The 23,364-nt window shown below is 41.2% G+C and overlaps 1 protein-coding gene across 3 annotated transcripts in view; it reads left to right on the plus strand.

Annotated features, from left to right (window-relative positions):
- FBN1 (fibrillin 1) overlaps positions 1–23,364 on the plus strand; it is a 4,097,759-nt gene that overhangs the window by 3,635,922 nt on the left and 438,473 nt on the right. For all 3 annotated transcript variants that reach the window (XM_044077620.1, XM_044077621.1, XM_044077622.1), the window contains exon 59: positions 12,404–12,529. In XM_044077620.1, coding sequence (XP_043933555.1) covers positions 12,404–12,529 — 126 coding nt within the window. The remainder of the gene's footprint in view (positions 1–12,403; positions 12,530–23,364) is intronic.

Below are 23,364 nucleotides of genomic sequence, written 5' to 3' on the forward strand. Positions count from 1 at the left end.
ATGAGGAGAAGGTCAACACTTGCACCACACATGGAACACATAGCCTCCAGAACACACATCAGCACTGCCTTCACATAAAAACACAAACCACACACCCACCTTTGTGGAGGCTCTCAATAAAAATCTACCCAAACAGCAGTGACCTCCAAGGCAGAATCGCACTCTATCTCCACAGTACAACACTAATTACAAGACACATAACTCTCCTAAACAGTGTGCCACTCAACAAAAGCCCCTGAGGCAAAACAGCATGCCCAGCACACTAGTCATAGATGACTTGATAGTGAGGCACACTGATGTCCCACTCACTAGGTTGAATAAGGAGAAAGTAACAGTCAGCTGCCTGTCAGGTGACAGGATCTGCCACATAACGCACGCACTCAGGTCCCTCAACAACAGGTACAAATATGACTCTGTCATTGTACACGTGGGTGTGAATGAAGGGATAGGTTCGTGACCCAGAGACTCCCCAGACTCTGGAATAGACTGCCCATACATGTCAAGCAGAGCACCTCTTTGGCCCTCTTCAAAAGGAACCTTGATGATTGGATGGGAGAAAGGAAATTCACCCCGGGGATCACATCAGTAGCCCTGCTAGACAGGGGTCCGGGGAAGTAAATAGTGTGGTGAGAATTAGCTAGGGAATTGTTATGGCTAGGCTTGTATAGGCCCTAGGGCCAATAGCCTAGTACCAACCTATAAACCTGAGACATACCTCCCTGGACTACAAGAAAAGAGACATGGAGGAGCTCTCAAATTGTGTAGCCCAGGCAGGTGTGACCCTATCCCTGAGCAGCATCCTACCATCACCCAGAATGATACCACAGTGCAAGCAGAAAATGATTGATTTCAACAATTGGCTAAGTTTCTGGTGTCATTCTAGGGGGATCCAGTATCTGTCTGCCTGGGATGACATGATTGACAGGCCTCGATGCCTTGCCAAAGATGGCCTGCATCTGTCACCCCTGGGCTTCTGGATACTGGCCAAGGCTCTTGCCACCCCTATAGTACCTTTTTTAGGTGGTGCTCCAAAGACCAAATTACCACCGTAACAGCTACAAACAAATGCAATCTGAGGGTCATGCTGCTCAACGCTAAAAGTCTAAATCTCAAAATGCACTCCTTAAAATGGAGAACATTGACATTTGTGCTGTAACAGAGACCTGGTCCAAGGCAGCAGAAAGCACTGCTGCAATACCAGGCTATAAGTCATTCCATACCTTTCAGTCCCAGAACTTGGACCAAAGCTCCAAAGGTGGTGGTGTTTCCATATTCATAAAGGATGCGCATACCTCCAGACTGGTAGCCCAACATAACGCATCAGAGATACTTCAGGTGCAGCTAATATTGTGTAAGACAGCAGTTCAGGTCGTAGCCTGTTATAGGTCCCCAACCATGTCCCAACAGTCACACTCCACATTCCTAAGCACCCTGGACAATATGAGGGTCCAACCTAACACTCTCATACTGGGCGACTTCAACTACCCCTCTATTAACTGGGAAAACTACTCATGTACCAATACATTTGCCCAACGTTTCCTGGAATTCATTAATTCCAATGCCCTGGACCAGCTCCCTCTTGCCCCCACTAAAGGTAGCAACGTCCTTGACCTGGTCATTACTAACATGGGCGACCGTTGCTCTACACCAGTCGCCATCTCCTCCCTGGTTAGTTCCAACCACAAACTAATCACTGTGGAAATCCACAACTTTCGGCTGCTAAAAACAGAGGTGGCTAACTTCACGGCACCCAGGCAAATGGAGAACAGTTTCATGATCGCCGAATCATACACCAGTACACTGAACGAACACGTACACAAATGCATGGATCTTGCCATACCCAATAGAACCAAGATGCTGTCCTCCAAAAAAAAGAAGCCAATCTGGTGGTCCCCTGCCATAAACAAACTCTACAACAGAATGCGGAAACTGATGTGGAATAAGGTGAAGTCCCAAGACTGTAAAAACTCCCTTATCAGCCTCAACAAAAAGTTGAGATCCCTCATCAAATCCTCTAAAGCTAGCTATGAAAACAGAATTGCAGCAGATAGTAAAGACCACCACAAGGCCTTCTATAGTTACGTAAAGAATTTCCACGGCAATACCCAGATTTGCTCTGAGCTACTGCACAATGATACCTCCTGTACCGAAACAACAGATATTGATAATATACTGGCCGACAGATTCAGTGGCAACTTTACCCCTCTCTCCCCAGCCAAAGGACCAATCACAATACCAGTAGTTTGCCAGGCACCCAGTATTACTGCTGCACAGGTTAAAACAGCACTGTCCAAGGCCAAGAATATAGCTTCTATGGGACCTGACAATATCCCTGGCTGTGTTCTACATGAACTACAAAGTAAACTGGCACCTCACCTGTGTGCCCTGTTCAGTCACAGCCTCACCTCAGGCTTTGTCCCTACTGAATGACGCACTGCCATAATCATCCCTCTCCACAAAGGAGGAGCGACGTCAGACCCTGGAGCGACTACAGACCCTGGGAACTATTGCCCCATTAGCCTGACAAGTCTGATATGCAAAGGTATGGAACGCATCATCATGGACGTAATAAACACGGATGTAGGGAATCTCCAAACTCTGGATCCCACACAGTTTGGTTTTGTGAAAGGTAGAGCATGCCTTCTCAAATTGGTCGACTTCTTTGAGTCAGCCACTAGAGCTGTGAATGAAGGCAAGGTGGTCATACAGCCTACCTTGATCTGGCCAAGGCCTTTGATACCATTCCGCACTCAGGAATCATAGAAAAGCTCACTAAACTAGGCATCAACCCCTATGTCACTAGGTGGTTGCAAACTGGCTCACAGGTAGAACCCACAGTGTGAAAGTAGCTGACTCCAAGTCAGACTGCAGACCAGTCACGAGTGGAGTCCCACAGGCATTGGTCCTGTGTCCTCTCCTGTTTGGTATCTACTTCTCAGAAAGCCAGGCCAACACGAACAGACTCTGGCTGACAAAGTTTGCAGACGATTGCAAGTTGGGAGCCATTATTAACTCCCCAAGTGATGTTGACATCCTACAGAAAGGCCTCACTGAGACCAAGGACTGGTGTCAGAATCATGGCCTTAAGCTCAATGCCAAAAAATGTGTCGTCATCCCCTTTGGGAAAAACCCAGTTCCCATGAATTACCACATCTATGGTAGTCCACTGAACACAGAAGGTGTTATAAGAGATCTGGGGAACACAGGTTGACAGCAACCTCTTTTTTGACCACCACATTGCCACTGTCGTCAGAAAGTCCTTCTGTGTGGCACATCTCATTACTAAGGGTTTTGCATCCAGGAAGAAAGAGGTCATTGTCTCCCTCTACTCTTCCTTCATTAGGCTAATCTTCGAGTATAATGCCACATTTGACATGTACCTCACTAGACACCTGCAGCAACTGGAGAGGCCACAAAAGTACCTCACAAAGAAGATTCTAGGCCTTAAACACTTGTCCTATATGGACATACTCAGAAAACTCCAACTATTTTCTGTCTCATATTGCCTACTTAGAAGTGAACTCTGCTTGACTTACAAAGCCATGTCTGACCCAGCTCTGTTAGAAATGCTGCATCTAAAGAAATCCCAATCCCACTGTATCACACACTCCAGAGACTTCAACCTCATTACCACAATCAACAGAACGTGCTGGAGGGACAGGTTCATAACCCAGAGACTCCCCAATGCTATGGAATAGACTTCCCATACAAGTCAAACAGAGCACCTCAGTGTCCCTCTTCAAGTGAAATCTTGATGAGTGGATGGGAAATAGAAAATTCACCCTGGAGATCACTCCAGTGGCTCTACTCGACAGAAGCACTGGGAAATATAGTTGCGTGGTACAATGCCAGGGTACTCCTATGGGCTAGGCTTGTAAAGGCTCCAGGGCCATTAGCCTAGTACACACCTATGAACCTATGAAACTGTATATAGCAAGCTTAAGGAAATATGCCATCACTGTGCTTTTTGTGTATTGTAGGACCATGCTGTTTTTATAACCATCACTTAAAAGGCAGAACTTTAAAAAGTGACCATCACTTTAGTCTTCTCTCCCCCTTTTAGAGTTCTTCACTGAAACTACCTTGACATAACCTCTATTAGAATTTCTGACTTTGCTTTAAACTTTGTTGGGGTAGCCTTCACCTTTAATGCCTGACTGCCTCGGAGCTAAGATGTGCTGCCTGTAGACTCTTATCTTTTAAAATGGCCCCAAAGACCTACCTTAGCTACAGTAATATCTGGGCTGTCACATAACTGCACCTCTTTGCAATATTATCATAAACAGTAAACCTTACTCCTATAAGTGAGTTATCATCAAACAACAACAAGCATCTCATTAAACTGATCAGCAGGAGTTCCCTGCGGATCTCTGCATTCTTCACTTCAGCACTGAATACTGTGGCCTTTGCTTCCAAAAGTCCCTTTATTTTCTCTGCTTACCACCATATGACCTACTCAACAATTGTTTTAAGTGGAGTCTTTAACTAGGTTCTTTTTACTGTGTACCAAGTCTATGTTTAATATATATGTAGCTACTTACTAGGCTATTGATCTGTGAGGATCTTTTGAAGCCTAGCCATACATTCCCATGAAATTTCTAGCCATTGTATTTTAAGTTGAAATTACACAGAAGATGAGAACATTTACGTTACCCCTATCCATGAGGGACAAGGGGGCTAAACCAGGATTGACTCTGCGTTTACCCATCCATTCCTTCAGATTACATTGGAGTAGCTTAAGAGAAGACCTTTGTTTTATGTGGAGAGAAAGAAATTCTTAAAAGTGGTATTCTCTATAATCAAGTAAATAATGACATTAACCTGCTATAAATCAGATACCACTTTGTGTTTGTATGGAATAAGTACACAAAATATAATGTATTTGGATGTGGAATTATGGATTTGGGGAAGGACAGTGCATTGTAAGATGATTGGAAAGAAACTTCATCCATCTCATTTCTACAGGCAAAGGTATGCTTCCAGAGCCCATTTTGTAGTATTTAAAAATATGCTCTGCATTAGAGTTTGTAAGCATTAATCTGAGTGTAGAGGCCTGGAAAATATGTTGGATATAAAGGAAAATACATGGCAAATTTCTTTAGATTGCTGTAATTCTCTAGGTCTTAATGATACAGTGAATTTTAGGTGTGCATTAAAGAGAAGAACATTTTAATATTGATTGACTTTTGGCATTGATGTGTGTTTTTGTGTCTTGCAAAAGAAATTTTAATAGTTTTATGCACAGTCTGATGTCTTTCTAGTAAGGCAAAAGCACTTATAAAGAAGTTATGTACTTACCATAATGTTCCATGTGAGTTGTTCATCTCACCTTCATTCTTTACTGATGTGTTCGGAGCTAATCCCTCGGCTCCAAGTTGGCACCTACTGCAAAGCTCAAGGATTTCAAGTAGCTCGAGGTGAAGTCCCTATCCCATAATGCACCTTGAGTTACCTTAGATATTGTTTGCTGCATATAATAATACCATATGTCATTCTATAACTCCATAAGAGAGAGAGAGAGAGTAGAAGGGTTGAGTGACCAGGAAGGATCTAGCATTTAGGTCTTCTGCGAGCCCAGGAGGGGTTAGGAGAGAGGGACGTAAGAATGAAGGCAAGATGAACAATTCACATGGAACGTTATGGTAAGTGCATAACTTCTTTATGTGAAGTTGTTCTATCTCGCCATTCATTCTTTACTGATGGGTAGTGTCCCAAGCACCATCAACCTCGGGTGGCTCACGGGAGTATATTTCTCAGGATTGTGGATCCAAAGGAGGCCCTGTCCCTAGAAGCCCTGTCAACCTTGTAATGAGTGTTAAAGGTATTAGGTTTTGACCAAGTGGCTGCTATGCAAATGTTATCATTAGGAAGTCTGGCAGAAAAAGCAGATGACATAGAAACTGCTCTGGTTGAGTGAGGTTTAATTTTATGCTGCAAGGGCATATTGGCAGCTGAATAAGCAAAGGTGATACAATCAGATAACCATTTATACAGAGGTGTTTTAGCCACTAACATACCCTTCCTGGAATCTGAAAATGAAACTAAAAGCTGGTCTGATTTCCTGAAATCTTTTGTTCTGTCCAAATAAAATCTGAGCTGTCTGTGAACATCAAGTTTGTGCAGCATTTACTATAAATTGTTGGAATGGTTGGGGAAGAAAATTGGCAAATCAATAATTTGGTTAAGATTAGTTTCAGTGCAAACTTTGGGTAAGAAAGAGGGGTTTGTTCAAAGTGAGACTCTGTCAGCATGGAAAATCAAATAAGGAGGCTTGATGGATAAGGTCTGAAGCTCTGACACTCTGCGGACAGAAGTAATAACCACTAAAAAGATAGTTTTCCATGACAAAAATATGAGGTCACATGAGGAAGCTGGTTCATATGGCAGAAGAATTATGTGGGAAAGCATAAAATTTAGATTCCACGGAGAATAGGGAAATTTCACAGGTGGTCTAATATGAAAGGCCCCTTTGAGAAAGGCTTTGGATAATTTGTGTGACATAATATTCAATCCTTCAAATCCAAAATGAAAGTTAGAGATGGCAGCAAGTTGAACACGGACTGTTGCTGCTGCAGCTCCTTTATTGAATATCATGGTTAATAATTCTATAATAAAGACCATAGGGGCTTGGTAAGGATCAATATTGTTTTTAGAGGCCCATATATTAATTTTTTTCCATTTGCTGAGGTACAGCCTCCTCGTAGAGGATTTATGAGAGGATAGTAGAATTTGCTTCATCTCATTGGAAAGGTTATGGAACCTGGCTATGATGGGAATTGGAGCAGCTAAGCTGTCAGCTTCAGGAACTACAGAGAGGGATGAGGTTCCCCCAACGAGTGCGTCAGAAAGTCTGGAACTGGATCCAGAATCCAGGGGTCCTCCAAAAGATGAAGTTGAAGGAAGGGGAACCAAATCTGACGAGGCCAATAGGGAGCTATTAGAATGATGGTCCTTCCCAGGGCTTTGGCTTTCTGTAATACCTTCGGTATCAACAGGATTGGTGGGAATGCATAGAGAAGACCCGGGGACCAGTCGTGAATGGGTGCGTCCCTTGGGGCTTCTCCCAGAGGAGGGGTATCAGAGCAAAGTAGCTTCTGCATTTGGTGTTCATGTGACTGGCAAAAATGTCGCAGCATGGCTGGCACCATCTGCGGAATATCCTGTCCGCTATTTCAGTCTTGACAGACCACTCGTGGGGCAACAAAATTGCTCTGCTCAACTTGTCTGCTATCACGCTGGATTTCCCACAGATGTGCATTGCTAACAGAAAGCACTGGGTGGAAATAGCCTACTGCCATACTCTGAGGGCCTTGTGACAAGGGGGGTATGATCTGGTTCCTCCTTGTTTGTTCAAATACCAGACCACTGACATGTTGTCCGTCTGAATTGCAATCGTACCCAGAGTAAGAGAGTCCTGGAAGTACTGCAACACCAAAAGTGCTGCTGTCATATCTAGGGCATTGATATGCAGATGTGTCTCTTGATCGGTCTTTGTGCCTTGGGCTGTCTTTCCCTGAAAATGGCCTACCCCACCCTATCAGGGAAGCATCTGTGGTCACTGTGACCACTGGAGGGGGTAGCACAAATGGGCGTCTTATCATAACATTAAGTGAGGTCAACCACCACTGAAGATCCTTTTTGCAGGAATCTGTGATCATTATCATGTGAGACATGGGGAGGTCTTGGTAAGACCATTGAGTGAACAACAGCCATTGTAGTATCCGCATGTGTATATGACCCAGTGGTATGGCTAGAATTGCTGCTGCCATCATACCTAACAATTTCAGAACTTCTGATGTTGGCACTTTGTTTTTGGATATTAGAATGTGGACATGCTGATGGAGAAGTAAGACTCTTTCTACTGGAAGTCTTAGCATGGTGGTGGTAGTGCCCAGTTCTGCTCCGATAAAGATGATATGCTGCGATGGTGACAAGGCAGATTTTTCTGAGTTTATTGTAATGCCCAGCTGATTGCAGAGTGACAGAGTGGACTCCCTGGCTTGAATGAGTTGATGCCTGGTGGTGGCAGTAAGGAGTCAATCGTCTAGGTACGGAAACACCTGGAATATTAAACGTCTCAGGTGAGCCGTGACCACTGCCATGCATTTGAACACTCTGGGGGCTGTAGTGAGACCAAAGGGAAGGGCTCGGAACTGGTAATTATTGGCTCCCAACCAGAAGTGCCGATGATCCCTGAATGGCCTGGCCATTTTTATGTGGTAGTACACATCCTGAAGATCTGTCGAGCACATCCAATTGTCTTTCCCTAAGAAGGGAAGTATTGACTGAAGCATGACAATCTGAAGCTTCTCTTTCTTTACAGATTTGTTTAGTCTGCTGAGGTCCAACATAGGTCTCCAGTCCCCTGTCATTTTTGGAACTAAAAAGAATCTTGAGTAAGTTCTGGATCCTATCTGGTCTGCTGGGACTAGTTAGATGACTCTTTTTCTTACCAACGTCTGGAACTCTACTTTTGCTTGTTCCCTCTAATTGGGTGGAACGGCCGGGATTTTCCTTGTCAGTGGAGGGGGTGTGGCAAATGGGATGAAGTATCCTCTGGAAATGATACTTTGTACCCAGTAGTCATTTGTTATTTTGAGCCAGGCGTCTGGGTACAAAGATAAGCGACCCCCGACTGCCTCCAGAGCAGAACTGTCGGGCCTCCTTTCAGGAGCGCTGGTAGGGCTTCCCAAAGAAGTGATCTCTGTCGCCCTGGTGTTGCGGACTTCCTCTGCTTCAAGGGTGGCATCTTCCATTCTTGCCCCCTCCTTTGCCCTTGGAGGGGGGTTCACCACGTGTGTCCTGAAAGGCTCCTTGGGCTTTTCAGAACCACATTTTCCCTCCCCTTTGACCCTTGGGGTAGGGTCTGGTAGGGGTAGAAAAACAGACCCCGACGGCAGACAGAGTCTTTCCATCCTTCTCACAACTGGTTAAAGTTTCCTTGACTTTGGGCCTGAAAAGGAATGCCGAAGGATGACTTGAAGGGCTCCGTGAAGGAACACAAGCGCATCTAAGAGTGTCTCCTAAGAGCAGCTCTTGTACCCGCTGCACAACTTGTTCCATCAGCTGCATATGAAATGAGGCGCATGGACAAGTTCACTATGGAATTGAGGGTAGCAAGCTGGGAGGCAACTTTGTCTGTAGCTCCTGCAGCTACTGTACCCTGAAGAGTATCTCCCAGCTCTTTAAGGAGATCTCTTTGTAGTCTCGTAAAATGGGTTAAATAGTTAAGCGAACGAAGTGCAAAAGTCACTGAACTAAACATGCGCTTCCCATATCTATCCATGATCCTGGAGTCTCTGTTAGGAGGATGGATAGACAAGTAAGTTTCAGACATTTCCTTTTTGGTGGCTGCCACCACCACCATGGGATCAACTGACACACCTTTGGTCAAGAAGGATTTATCTAGGGGGGCAGATATAAACTTATTAGGCCTCCTAGGGACAGGCTCCATGGTATCCAGAGTGGAGACTTTCATGGCCTTCGTGAGACCAGCTGCATAGGTTCATCGAAGGGTGGAGACACCCAAGAGGTGGAAGGCTGAGACCCGAAAGCCTTCACAAGGACCGACTCATCCTCAGTAGGGTTGGTGGACTGACAGTCACCCCTCTGCCTAAGGATTTCCAGTATCTCAGCAAATAAGATAGCCCCAGAGTGGGACCATGGGGACCCTTCTGATTCATCCAAGTCAGTGTCAGATGTTAATGACTCCTGAGGGGGGTCCACTTGTTTCCTCTTACACACTCTCTTCCTGGAACCTCATCAGTGGGAGCTTCTGGGGAGGTCTTGGAAGAGCATGGGCCACCCAGTGGGGCTTCCTGAGGCTCTGGGTCTCTGCACTTAGCAAAGATCTGTGAGGCAGAAGCAGACACAGGTGCTTTAGGGGATGAAGACGCCATACCCGAAGTTGAAGATGTCTTGGGAGACTTAATTCTCCTCATGGCTTTGAAGGCACCTCTGCTCCGATGCAAAGGGACCGATGGATCTAAGGAAACCATCGATACCCCCGGCACCAGGAAAGTGGGCTCCGAGCCCGAGGTAGGAGCCGAGCTCATCCAAGCTGAAGCCCTGAGAGGCAAAGTCGTAACCAGCACCGAGGGTGTCAGAGTGAACAGACACGAAGACACTGGAGCAGGCGTCGGCTCCGAAGGCTCCACAGTTAGCAAGTCCGACTCATTTGGCTCCGAAGGACCGGTATGGCTTGGAGGAGGAAGAGATGTAACTGGTATAATGGTCTGCGGCTCCAAAGCCACCTGGGTCGGAGCCGATAACAATTTGCCAAAGGCCGTTGCCTGTAGAAGCTTCTGCACCACCCGATCTACATCCAAATCAGATGGGCTAACAGAAGACCGAGATTATAGGACTGATGGTACCAACTGGAGTAGTGGTGATTTAGGAATTTTGGATACCGGTTCCAAAACCGGAGACCGGCTCCAAAAAGAAAAGACAGTCGGCTCCGAGACCTCTGCAGCCGATGTCACACACTCTTTTGATTTTTTTGAATCCACAGAAGTCTTGGAGGACTTTGACGACTTACTAGAGCCATCCTGGTCACTCAAAGCATCCTGGAAAGAAGGTTTCAACAAACCCCTGTCAATAAGCTTTCTTTTTCTCTCTTGGAGGACTCTAGAGGAAAAAGAATGGCATATAGAACATGTTTCTTGTAAGTGCAAGGCACCCAAGCAGTAGACACAATTCACATGGCAGTCAGTAACAGACATCTTCTGCCCACATTTAGGGCATTTTTTAAACCCTGACTTAGGGTGTTTGTCCTTGTCAACAGCCATGCCAGAAATGGACACACCCAACAACAGCAATATAAATTAGCCTTCTAATCAAAAAACAGGCTAACTATAAGCACACAGACATACAAGCCTTTTAAACTAAGGCTAACTATAAGTACTAATAAGCCTTGTAATAAAAAAAACAGGCTGACTATCAGCACAGACACACACAAGTCTTTTAAACTAAGGCTAACTATAACTACTAATAAGTGTTATGCACACAAGCCTAAAGTTAAAGCTAACAAGCATACACACACAGAAATTTAACAAGTAAATTAACTCTTAAGTAATTACACAATGCTATTCTAACAATATATGTGACAAAAGGTCACTGAATAAACAATTTTTTTGTCAGAGAATTTAAATAGGCCTATAAAGAAAAATGAGGCCAAATATATAGCTAAGAAAACAGCACACAGGGAAGGGAACTCTGTAGATAAGGTTTTTAGAGCTTATCTAACCTAAATATGTAAGTATTATAGTGAAAAGTTTTGAAATAGAAAACTATTTAAAGTTTTACTGGCCTGAGCTATCAGGAACCTCCGATGAGTTGCAGCGGCAAACTAGATCTGAGGTAACTCCAGTTGCATCATGGGATAGGGACTTAGCCTCGAGCTACTTGAAATCCTCGAGCTGTGCAGTAGGTGCCGACTCGGAGCCGAGGGATTGGCTCCGAACCCATCAATAAAGAATGAACGGTGAGATAGAACAACTTCACATTATGTTTTTGTTTTACACTTGTACACTTGGAAGAAATGCTGTTTTATTCTGGCTGTGAATGTTTATATTTCTTTAACTGGGGCAGTGTTCTGCAGTGCCTGAATATAGTTATACTTTATAAATGAATTTTAATAAAACCTGCACCATAAAGTTAGTTTGTGTACTTTATTTCAAGTTTATTGGGTAGTTTGTTTGTTTTTTAATTTTTTGTTTGGGAATGTTTCCTTTGTTTCTTGCTAAGAAATAAGGTTTGTACATCTGCAGGGTGTCTTTTTCTCCATGCACTTTATATACCTTTGTATTTGTTTATTCTAAGCAGTTCCAATTGGAGTTCACTTATACTCTTTTGTTTTTACTTTGCGGGAGTCATAATAACTGTTTATTGTTCATATAATGTGTTTTATATTTATTTTTCTGTTGTAATATCATATAGTACAGTTACTGTAAAAAGTGAAGGAAGCAAGGTTTCCTACAGCATGACCTTTTTACACATTTATTTGCAGGCAGACTATTGGAAATCACTGTGCTGTCATTTTCTGTTATGTGGCAGTTTTCCTAATGATTGCTTGCTATTGCTGCGTTGATAAAGACGACTGTGGTCATCATATCTTAAGTAGCATTTCTAAGATGGGTAACTTTTTGCTTTGAAACATTAATGGGCATCAGTAATGTTCTGTTCTGGATCAGGTACATTTTGGACTTGTTTTATTGTGAGTAGTAGAAAGAAATCTTTGCATGTATGTTGATGTATTCATTTAGTACAAGTGAGTGACCTGTGAAAAAAGGCTCTGTATCTTACTGAGGGACATTCTTAAGAGCTGGAAGTCTTGCTGTTTAAATTTGTGATAGTGTCTTGCACCATCTGACATAAAAATATTTATATTATTAATTTATTGCAGACATTGATGAATGCAAAGTTATTGAAGGAGTCTGCAAAAATGGACTTTGCATCAATACCATAGCATCTTATCGCTGCCAATGTAAACCTGGATACACAACTGATATAACAAACACAGACTGTGTAGGCAAGTATTCTTTCAGCTAATCTCATATTGTTGAGTTTTTTTATTTTATGTTTCTTTTTTTCCCTCTGCTTGGAAGTATATTTTGAACTTGCATTCTGTTGCATATTGTGGCTTTGTTGTTGTTGTTGTTGTTGTGTCTTTCGGCTTTTAGGGGTCGCCACAGTGGAACTCCGGTCCGCTAATGATTGGCAGTAGATTTTTATGTGCCGAGTTGCCAGCCCTGACGCACAACCTTCAACGAAGGTACGCCCATTCACGCATGTCTCCACACAGAAGACGCTCTAGCTGAGAATCGAAAAGGCATATTGTGGATTTGTAAATACTGTAAAAGCCCCTTTGAACCTTATTTTGAATACTGTCACAGAACTTTAAATCTTTTGTCAGTTGCTCACACACATAAACACTGCCATACACATACCCACACATACACACACAAACAGTATATAGGATAAATAATATGCCATTTCAAAATGTAAAGTTGGTATAAAGAAGTTCTAACAGAGTTTGAGCTTATATTGGTAAACTTAATTGTGTAGATGTAACATATGGGTAGAGTGTAATATTTACATTCATTCTACCTTTGAACTCTACTTGACTTCAGTTCAGAAATATAGCTGTGGATCTTTTAACTGGTAACTTTTACTAAAATAAGTTATAAAATATTTCAAGAAAGTCAATAATTTACGAATGAGTTCACCATTAACTCCGAATTATTTCAGTGGTTAGTCTTATGCAAGTAGGTGGGGGGGGGGAGTTTGCCAGTGGTAAATCTATAGACGGTAATTCAAAGAAGAGAAAGAAAATGTTAGGTGGATATAACTGGGCTCGTGTATGTGGTGGACACATGATTTGACATAGCAAAGGAAGGTTGGGAAGGGGAAATTAAAAAAAAAAAAGATGATCTGATGTCATTATCATTTGTTCCTCATCTTGTGGGTTCAGATCCAAACCTTGGATCCAACTGGGCCACTTTCTATAGCCCTAGGATCCGATTCTCAAGCTCCTCCCTTACCCATAATGCCTCATTTCCCCAGATTACCTCAGATCAAGTTTGCTGCTAACATAGTATAGTATATATATCTCTATATACAGATTAGAAAGATATCCAATAAAGTTCATGGACTCAAACAGGAAATGAGCATAGAGAAAGGAATTGCACAACTATTACAGCGATCATTCACAGTACTGGGAATGCCAGAATGGAACTGGTTGGATTCACAACATTTCTATTTTTGTCAACAAGTGAAAATCCAGTACAGCTGATCAAAAATAACTGACTTTTTCACTATGATATCGCAGTGCAGAGGTGATTGGGGAATATGAGCCTTTCCCACTTTAGTTCATTCTCAAAGTTGGTATATATAATTAGTGCAAAGTGTTTTTTTTTTCTTTTTTTACATTTTATCAATCCTTTGTGGATCAGTGTTTGTCTTGGTCAGCCATTTGGTGTGTAGATCATTATTGTGTGTTTTTGATGGAAGGTTAAGATTCCAAGGGGTTACTGGGCCCATTTAAGCTGTGTTTTAGAAGTGATCCCCAGGTAATGCAGAGAGGAGAGCTGGAGTACTAAGTACAACTGTTGCAATGGAAAATTAAGACCTGGAGTCAGTATCAGACATATTTATGTTTCATGCAAGTGGATATTTGTTATATAACTGGCTGGCAGAAATACTCACTAGGAAGGACCTAACTTAGGTTCTCCTCCGTTCCAACCGTGAATTGTGTTTTTTACTGAAAATGGGACAGGGGAATGCAGTAGGGTTTATGTATTATGTCGAGTGTGTATCCAGTTGTGGGAAATGTCTTTTTATTTTTTTTTTATTAAAACCTTTATTGAATTATCACTTGTGACATAGGTAAATTTACATTTATATAAAAATAATCAAACTGTGTTTACAAGTTCATGTTTACAAACATTATTCTTCACATATATTGATACATATCATATAACCTAAGCAACATTACATAAATTCAATTCCTGCCTTTTTTTAAACAAGAAACATCTTTATTAAACCATTGCTTTTGACATAAGCAATCATTGTTCTTCTTTCGGCTTTTCCCGCAGCGGAACTCCGGTCCGCTAATGATTGGCAGTAGATTTTTTACAGGTGCCAAGGTGCCAGCTCGACGCCCAACCTTCAACGAAGGCACGCCCATTCTACGCATGTCTTTTGAACGCCGCTCGTCCGCGGGGAGGACATGCAGACTCCGCACAGAAGGTGCTCCAGCCGAGAATCGAAAGGGAGAACCTCTTGCTGTGAGGCAGCAATGCTACCGCTGCACCACCGTGGCTCAGATCATACATTTATATAAATGAAAACAAACCATACTGACACACTCCCAGTTGCAAACATTATACAGCACTTATAATCTAAGAAGTCATTTTCAGTCAAACATTACATAGCTCATTTAAGTCCTGCCTTCTTTTAAATGTCATTCCTCCCCTGTATGTATTGTTCCCACAAATTCCCATTTTTTCTTATGCAGTTGACTCCTATCCTTTGCTAAAGATTTAATTCCAGTTGTTTTATCTGTGTTACTATATTCACTACTTCTATGTCAAAGTCAAGTCAAAGTCAAAGAAAACTTTATTGTCATTCAGAACTACACCAAAGTGCAGCTGAACAAAATTGAGATTCTTTGTTCCTAGTGCAAAAACGTACATACAGAGAATAATAATAATAAAATAACATAAAAATAAAATAAAAGTAAAAATAGAATAAAATAATAACATTTTGACCAGACACACTTTACATATAAATAGAATTGAGTAAAACATGTGCATGACCTTACTATAACAAAAGAACTAAGCAGCATGTGAGGTGGCCAGCATGAATAATGCACAGCATGATTTATATTGCACTTCATAGAGTCATACCGTAAGGTAAGGTGTGAACCAACATTAAATATGCATATCACTTAGTTGTTCCACATGAAAAAGCTTAATATTTATAGTGCAACAAAGCCTGGATGTTTAAGGATCAGAAAGTCAGATAAATTGAATTAACTATGTGGTAGGAGGGAACGTATGTATTGACAGTCTCCTGGCTCGTTTTTCACAAGAATTCAGTAGTCCAGTGGAGAGAGGAAAGAAACTGTTGTTAAGTCTAGAAATCCTACAGTGCATACTTCTGTATCTCCTACCAAAGGAGAGGTGGGCAAGCATACCATTTGCAGGATGCGAAGGATCATTAGATATCTTCCTGGCTCTACTGATGCAGCGTGATTCATGTAGATCTTCCAGAGGTGCGAGAGAGGAACCAATGATTTTCTCTGCTGCCCTTACAACTCACCTAAGAGCCTTGTGATAAGAGATGTTGCAGCCGCCATACCAGACAGTGATGTTATTGGCAAAGACGCTTTCGATGGTACCCCTGTAAAAGGTTTGTAGGATGGTCTTCAATAGTTTTGCCTTCCACAGTTTCCTTAGGAAGTGCAGTTGTTGCTGAGCTGTTTTGAACGTGTAAGATACATGGACTGACCAGGACAGGTCCTCAGTGATGAGTACTTCCAGAAATTTTGTGCTTTTGACCCTTTCCACTTTCTAGTATAATTACTTTAGATTCTGATTTCCATTTTCTAGTAATTGCTTTTTTTTGGTAGCCATCATAATTAAACACAACAAGACCTTACCATGTCTAGGCAATTCCGATTATGTGTCATAGCTCAGAAAAATCATCTTCGTTATCACACCAATCTGCCTAACCAGCATCTCTGACAGTGCATCCCAATAGGAATCCTTAAAGTCCACAAACTCACCACACTCCAAGAAAATATGTTCCTAATTGCCTCTTTCTTCCCAGTCACATCTCCAATATTTGCTGATGACCTGAGAAAAAACTCTCTGGAGTCTACGTGAGGTATAAAAAGATCTATGTAAATATTTCCAAGCAAAAATCCTAAATCTTCTAGATTTTGTTGCATATTGAAATGTCTTTCTTTTCTGGTATAAGTTAGATGAAAAAACAGGTGGCCCAGTTATTTGGATTGACATATATTCAGAGAAAAATGGCACAAAATATGTATGGCTTTAAGTCAGGCAACAGTCAGTGAAACTTGGGATATTTGGGTAGATATATCACCTTAAATATTTTTATTCCCCAAAGAAATTGAGGGTGATGTAACTGAAAACAACAGTTGAGTGTTGGAGATGTGTAAGGGGAGAGGTGGGGATATGGACATACATTTTGCGGGGGAATGTCATGTACAAGAATTCTGTCCAAGTAAGATTTAGATGGATATGTTTTTTTTTTGTTTGTTTGTTTTTTTTGTTTTGCTGGGTTCTCCCTTCCTGGGCACCTGGGAAACTCATGAGTGGACCCTATTTTCTTTAATTATGTTGCAGCCAAAAAAGTAATAATTAAAAATGAAATTGAACAGAAACCCCGCTCCCCAGTATTCAGGATTTTTATAAATTATTGCCGGAGACAACAAGAATCAGCTAGAATAGAGTTAGGGCGTATAAAAATGTTTGACTTAAACTGGCAGGGAAACGGCTCCCATGTTTGACATTCTGTCAAGACAGGATACCTGATCTGATCTGTATGTATTTGAATGGGTGGTGCTAGGGAATTATAGCGTTATAACTAGTAGGAAGTGTTTGAAGCACGTGCAAAGAGTAAAGTTAAATTGGTATAAATGGCAAGATCCTCTCTAGATAGGCAGAAAGGATTGTTAGGCTGAAAATGCTTAATGCTTTCCTGTTACTCTAAATGTTAATTCCTTTGCAGTTGGAAGATGTTTTTGGATAGTCACTGTGTTGTTAAGATACACTTTCTACTGTTTATTTTTTTTTTCTTAGTTGTGTCTTTTTTAAGATAATTTTTGGTAACAAAATAATGACAGGACACTAGATACTCTGATATTTGGGCAAAGCTGTTAGTATGCATTGTCCAGGCAAATGATCTGTTAGTATATTTTTAATAGCAATAACAGCAAAAGAGTGAATCTCTTAGTTGAAGAACATCAACTATTTCATTCTGTGGGAAGTGATAGGTGCATTCGTTGCCCACAATGATCACTGTGTTTTTTTTTTAAACAAAACTAATAATCATTCTGCCGGGAGAAGAGGGCTTGCCTTTAATACCATTTGGGAACAGATAGGTTAGTTAGGAAAAACTGCTTTCTCTGAGAAGCCAAATATTGTGTCTGCATAATTGCTGTGGTATTCCTTCCTTCTTTCCTGTTTTATAGGATATGAGCTGTTTCAGCCACATGGTTCTTACTTATAGTTAACATCACATTTTGAAGCATTGGGAATGAGGTTTATGTGCTTGTTGGTAGTGTTTTATTTATTGTTCTGGGGTAAATGTGCTCATTTACTGTTTTTTAAACTAATGATGGCATGATTTTGGTCTTCAGATGAAACCATGACACTGCCTCCATTGTCTGAGGTTTAATAATAGAAACTGTACGTCAGCAGTTGCATGGTGAGGGGTTTAGTTAGATTTAGTTAGAAGATTTCAAATTTTCATTTCTTTCTAATAATAATATAAGTATACAGATATATAGATACATATTTTTGTACAATTACAGGGGGTTGAGTAGGGGGCTAAAACTAAGGTAACAGTGATTCTGAGTCACCAAGTTTCAAAGGCAAGTAGTCTGTTGAAAATGAATGGGGCAACAATTCTTATACCTGTGGCTGCAGCTGGTCTGAAGACGAATAGTAAACTAATTACTTATGAACCTATGATTCTTTAAAGGGGGGTTAACATAATAGTTAAGATGTTTACCTTGCAGACACAAGGTACAGGGTTAGATTCTTATATTTGAAATAAATTGGATAGGCTAAAGATGGCCTGCATGGGCAGCTAGTTAACCTATGGTCCTATGAACTGCAAGTAATTTTCATAGCTATGTTTGTAATGCTTCATGCTATTATATCAGGAAGCATAAGAAGGAACATCTCCAACATCAACAACTAATATGGTTATGCAGTGCTATGTGTTTTATTGCTCACAAGATTACCTACTGATTCATTTTGCTCATAAAGTTACATACTGGTTCATTGTTCACTGTTGGGTCCTAAGGATAGCATCATGGATATTTCCTGTCTCTTTATTTCCACCCCAACCCCCCACACTTTTCCAGTCTTCACATAGGAGGTAACGTTTTACCTTTACCTTGCCGTTGGTGATTTTGGTGAGCTGTTCACGGAGTTGCCCAGTTAGATTTTTTTGTAAATACACAGGCAGTTGATCAGTATGTAGGACTCACTGCTATTTGCTGTATTCTTTTCTAGTCCTTCCTTCATCCTAGTGTAAAAAATTAGTTCTCTCATGGAAAATGCCTGGAAGGATAGCTGTTGTATAAAGTGCATGTTACTGGCTTAATGTTTTTGACAAATTTGAGTAGTGCAGTTTTGGTTTAGACCAAGTTTATGTTTTTTGGTTTGTTGACTTTTATTATAGAGATATTAATTTTCTTTTCAGTTGTGCCATAATGCAGCTGTGTAATGAGTGGTACAATTTGATGGTGAAGAATTACATATAAGACACTATAGAATGGCACGTGTACAATCTAGTTAGGAGGTCATCTTTGTGTATAGAAGCCTGGCACTTTGAAGTTTGGGAAAGGTGCAGAGGAAGGTTGTATATTGTCACCATACTTATTCAGTTTACATGCACATATCATGCAGAAATGGTGGGTTAGACAAACCAGATACCAGAATCAAAATTGCAGGGAAAATATTAACAGCCCTAGATATGTAGATGATACCACTCTGGTGGCCGAATGTGAGGAAACATTGAACAGCTTATTGATGAAGGTAAAAATAAAAAGTGCAAAAGCTGGCTTGTGGGTCAGCATAAAAAAAAAAAAAAGTTAAAAGTATTTTGTCTGTCAGTTCTTTGCAAGTAGATGGTGAAGAATTGGAGACAGTGATTATTTTTTCTTTTGCTCAGATCTTTGCAAATGGTGACTGAAGCCATGAAATTAAAATGTGCTTGTTCTTTGAAGGAACATTATGGCAAAACTGGACAAGAGTTTATAGAAGAATGGCATCACATTGTCAACAACAGTTAATTTAGTCAAATCTATGATTTTCCTAGTAATGATATGGCTGTGAGAGTTGACTATAGGTAAGGTTGTGCACCAGAAAATCAATGCTTTTTGAACTGTAGTGTTAGAGAAATTTTTGAAAATTCTGTTACCTGCAGAAAGATTAGAGCAATCAATAGTTAAGGAAATAAACCTAGACTGTTCACTGGATGGCCTAAAAATAAAACTCAGATACTTTGGCCTCATAATGTGAAGACAGGATTCACTGGAGAAAACACTGATGTTGGGAACGTTGGAAGCCAAAAGAAGTGGGCAACAAAGGCTAAAGTGGATAAACAGCAGTAGTGAAGTTAAGAATTATGTCTGTTTGTGTCTTTCGGCTTTTCTCAGTTAGGGGTCGCCACAGCGGAACTCCGGTCCGCTAATGTTTGGCAGTAGATTTTTTTACATGCCGAGTTTGCCAGCCCTGACGCACAACCTTCAACGAAGGTACGCCCATTCACGCATGTCTCCACACAGAAGACGCTCTAGCTGAGAATCGAACGGCACAACATCTTGCTGTGAGGTGACAACGCTACTGCAGCACCACCACCGCAGTCATGAATATGAATTTGTAAGAACTTGAAGCAGCAGTTCTTGACAGACAGACCTGGTGTGCTAAATCCTTGAGGCCACAAAGACATGAGTAAACGATTAAACAACAATAATACTTTTGTCTTTTTTTCAGATGTGCGATGATGCAGCCATGTAATATATGGTATAACTTAATAATGAAGAATTACATGTGTGGCACTATGGAATGGCACATGCAGAACCTACTTCAGGGATTTTCTTTGTGTATGCAAGAGTGATAATGGACTTCTGGTTGCAGTCTCTAGAAGTACAAGGCTGACAGAACTGGGTATTTTCCTGATTTCAAGGACAGTAGGTATTGGTAGAAAAGCCACATACATTGGTATTCCTACTTGATGCTACTGAGTCTAAGAAAAAATAACTAAAAATGTCTTGATATGCTAAATTTGACTCCACCTGTTGTTTGTGGATATTAATGGACTCCTCAGTACAGATGGATAGTTTACACCCTTCCAACACGTGATATTCCAAGGTGAAATATTACGTGTCTTCAGAAGATGTACCCCCTCCTCTGTGGCTCATGCAAAACAGAGCAGACAGTTATTTCTTTGTTATATGTCAATGTTGAGAAGCATGGAACAGCCATCTTAATTAGGGGTGGTATTATGGGCTTTCAAGTTCTCAAGACCCTAGAAGGTCTGGATGAGCAAGTTATGTCTATGTGTATCCTTCTCCCTGGGCATTCAGAGATTCAGTTTATTGGCTTTCACAGCAGACCGTGAAAAGATGGATCATTGTTCTTTTCTCGACCTTGATCTCAAATGATCAAAACCCAAAAAACAAAATTTAAACCTATGTAATGCAGGGGACATGTCACCCTGACCTCCCCACACCCCTTGCAACTTATATATACCACCTATTTGATCATATTACAGCAGGAAAAGGCCAAATTCCTACTCCCTGCTCTACCATGACCTTCCACCTAGAAATGTTGGCAGTAATCAAAATTAAGAGACTTCAGTCTCTTAAGCCAGCAAACAAAACCTTTGAGATTACTAAATGTTCGAGAAAAGGAATAGAACCCAAAAAGAGAGATGATTATTGGTAGCGGCTTCAAATATACAGAAAGCAGTCTGTTTTCTATATCATTGCTTTTTTTGGTGTGCAATGTCAGTGAATGCCTTACAAAGGAATCCATGTTGTATAGCAATCGTGGATGTGGCCTCCTCCACCTTAGACAAGGTTCAGGTGATGCATTTTTCCTCTCAGCATGATTACATGTTATGCATTGACATAATATGTATTTCACAGTTCCTAGCTGAGGGGCATTCAAATGTCAAGATTGAGTGTACTACTTTATCAGATCATGCAGAACCATCTTGTTCCTTTTCAGGTAAGCCATGAGAGGCCTTCCCTGGTTTTGAAGGTTCAGTCTTTTTATACTAAGGTCTCTGAATTCTCCAGGATGTAAAAATAAATATGGGTGTTCTAGGGACATAGATTAATGACAGGGGTCCTCCAAAATTTGTAATGGGGCTGTGACATCCCTCCTCTGGGCTAGTAACTAAGGAGCCTCAATCCTTACCACTGACACTGGTGGAGAGCTTTCACTTAGAATAAAAATGGATTCACACAGTATTTTCAGATGTAGCTCTCTGCACCAAGCACAATTTCCCTTAAGGGCACACATGAAGCACATGCAGTCCTGGAGCTGGATTTTCCTCTCCAGGAACACACACGCACACACACACACACACACACACACACACACACACACACACACACACACACACACACACACACACACACACCTGGGAAAAGCAGGCACAGATTTACCAGCTATGCCCCCTCTGCTCAGACTATAAGGTAGATTCACTGCCACCAGCCAGCTACGTTAAGGTTTGTATCATTGTACTCAATTACTTTTGGTTAAGTTAATACTTATACAAATCATAGTGTTTCCAAGTGGGAAGTCTTTCAGGAGCATGAAGCCCACAATGCCACCAAATAAATGCATTTACTCTCAATGTTAAATTATTTTCTAAAAGACCAGCTACAATGAAATGTTTAGATATATTTAATAATAAATAATAAAATAGAAAACATGAAAATACTGAATATCTATTTACAATAAACACCAGAGTTGCAGTTCACAGGAGATAGAAAAAAATAACACAGATGGTAAGACTCAGATACAGAAAATAATACTTTTAGCTAATCTCATTATTTTCCTAACTGACTGAAGAATTACAGTTCCCTGGTTACTTACTAAAGCAAGGCAAGATGAAGTGGGTGAGTGGTCTTTGTTGTCAGGTTCCCAAAAACAGAGTGTTGCGTGTCACTATCACATCTCTCACTAATATCTAAAGTAATTTAATTTCAGTGCTGGCTATAGAAGGGCATCACATCTGGTCATCTGATTCTGTGGTTTCCACACTACACCCCTGACTAGAAGCTGAACCAGAATCTAGCACAGATGTGTCACAATACACATCTAGATCTTTGCTAAAGCATCTAGAGACTGTAAAACAATTCCAGTACTTTCATTCTTCTTGTAGAGACTAACCAGACATTTTCTGGCACCCCAGGGTAGCAATTAGTTCACCACTAAGGACAGTAAGAGCAGGACCCCATCCCAGACATTGCTTCTCTGCTGCACTCAAACCTGTGAGATAAAATCTTTATGGCCTAAACCAAGTCATTTTATTTCAAGCTAGTTTACTTAAGGTAAGCTGGGCTGAGCTTAACCCCTTCCCATCCAGCGTCTTCTGTTAACATATATACATTTCCTCAGTTACAACAGTACAGTCTGATATAAATGTATATTTCTTTTCTGTCCAGCAGGACCCACTGTTGATACGTTTTTAACACAAGCAGCTTTACAAATACATTTTAACAAAAGCATCTGTACAAATCAGTTTGATATACAAATGACATAAAATTCTTTACAAAACTCCAGCTAGCTATGCTGGCATATGTTACACATTCACTGCCCTACACTCTCTGGCATAGCTGGCAATACCTCACATTGGGACATCTCTCTGCCCTTTGAAGACTCAAGCTAGTTTCTCAAGTGACGCTGGAGAAACATTGCTTGAGAGAAATGAGCCTGTCTGGGAATACATTAACCCATACCCTGTCTTGACATCCCAACTGCATTGGCATTGCTGAACTCACTACAGTGCTGCAACAGGTGGTTGCACCCAGGTTTTCCAGTAAACATGTCCCCAAGCTCCTGTAACACTGCTCGGATTTCTCAA

This window comes from Protopterus annectens, chromosome 7.part0 (genome assembly GCF_019279795.1).
Source record: "Protopterus annectens isolate FY-2018-M chromosome 7.part0, PAN1.0, whole genome shotgun sequence".
NCBI classification, from domain to species: Eukaryota; Metazoa; Chordata; order Ceratodontiformes; family Protopteridae; genus Protopterus; species Protopterus annectens.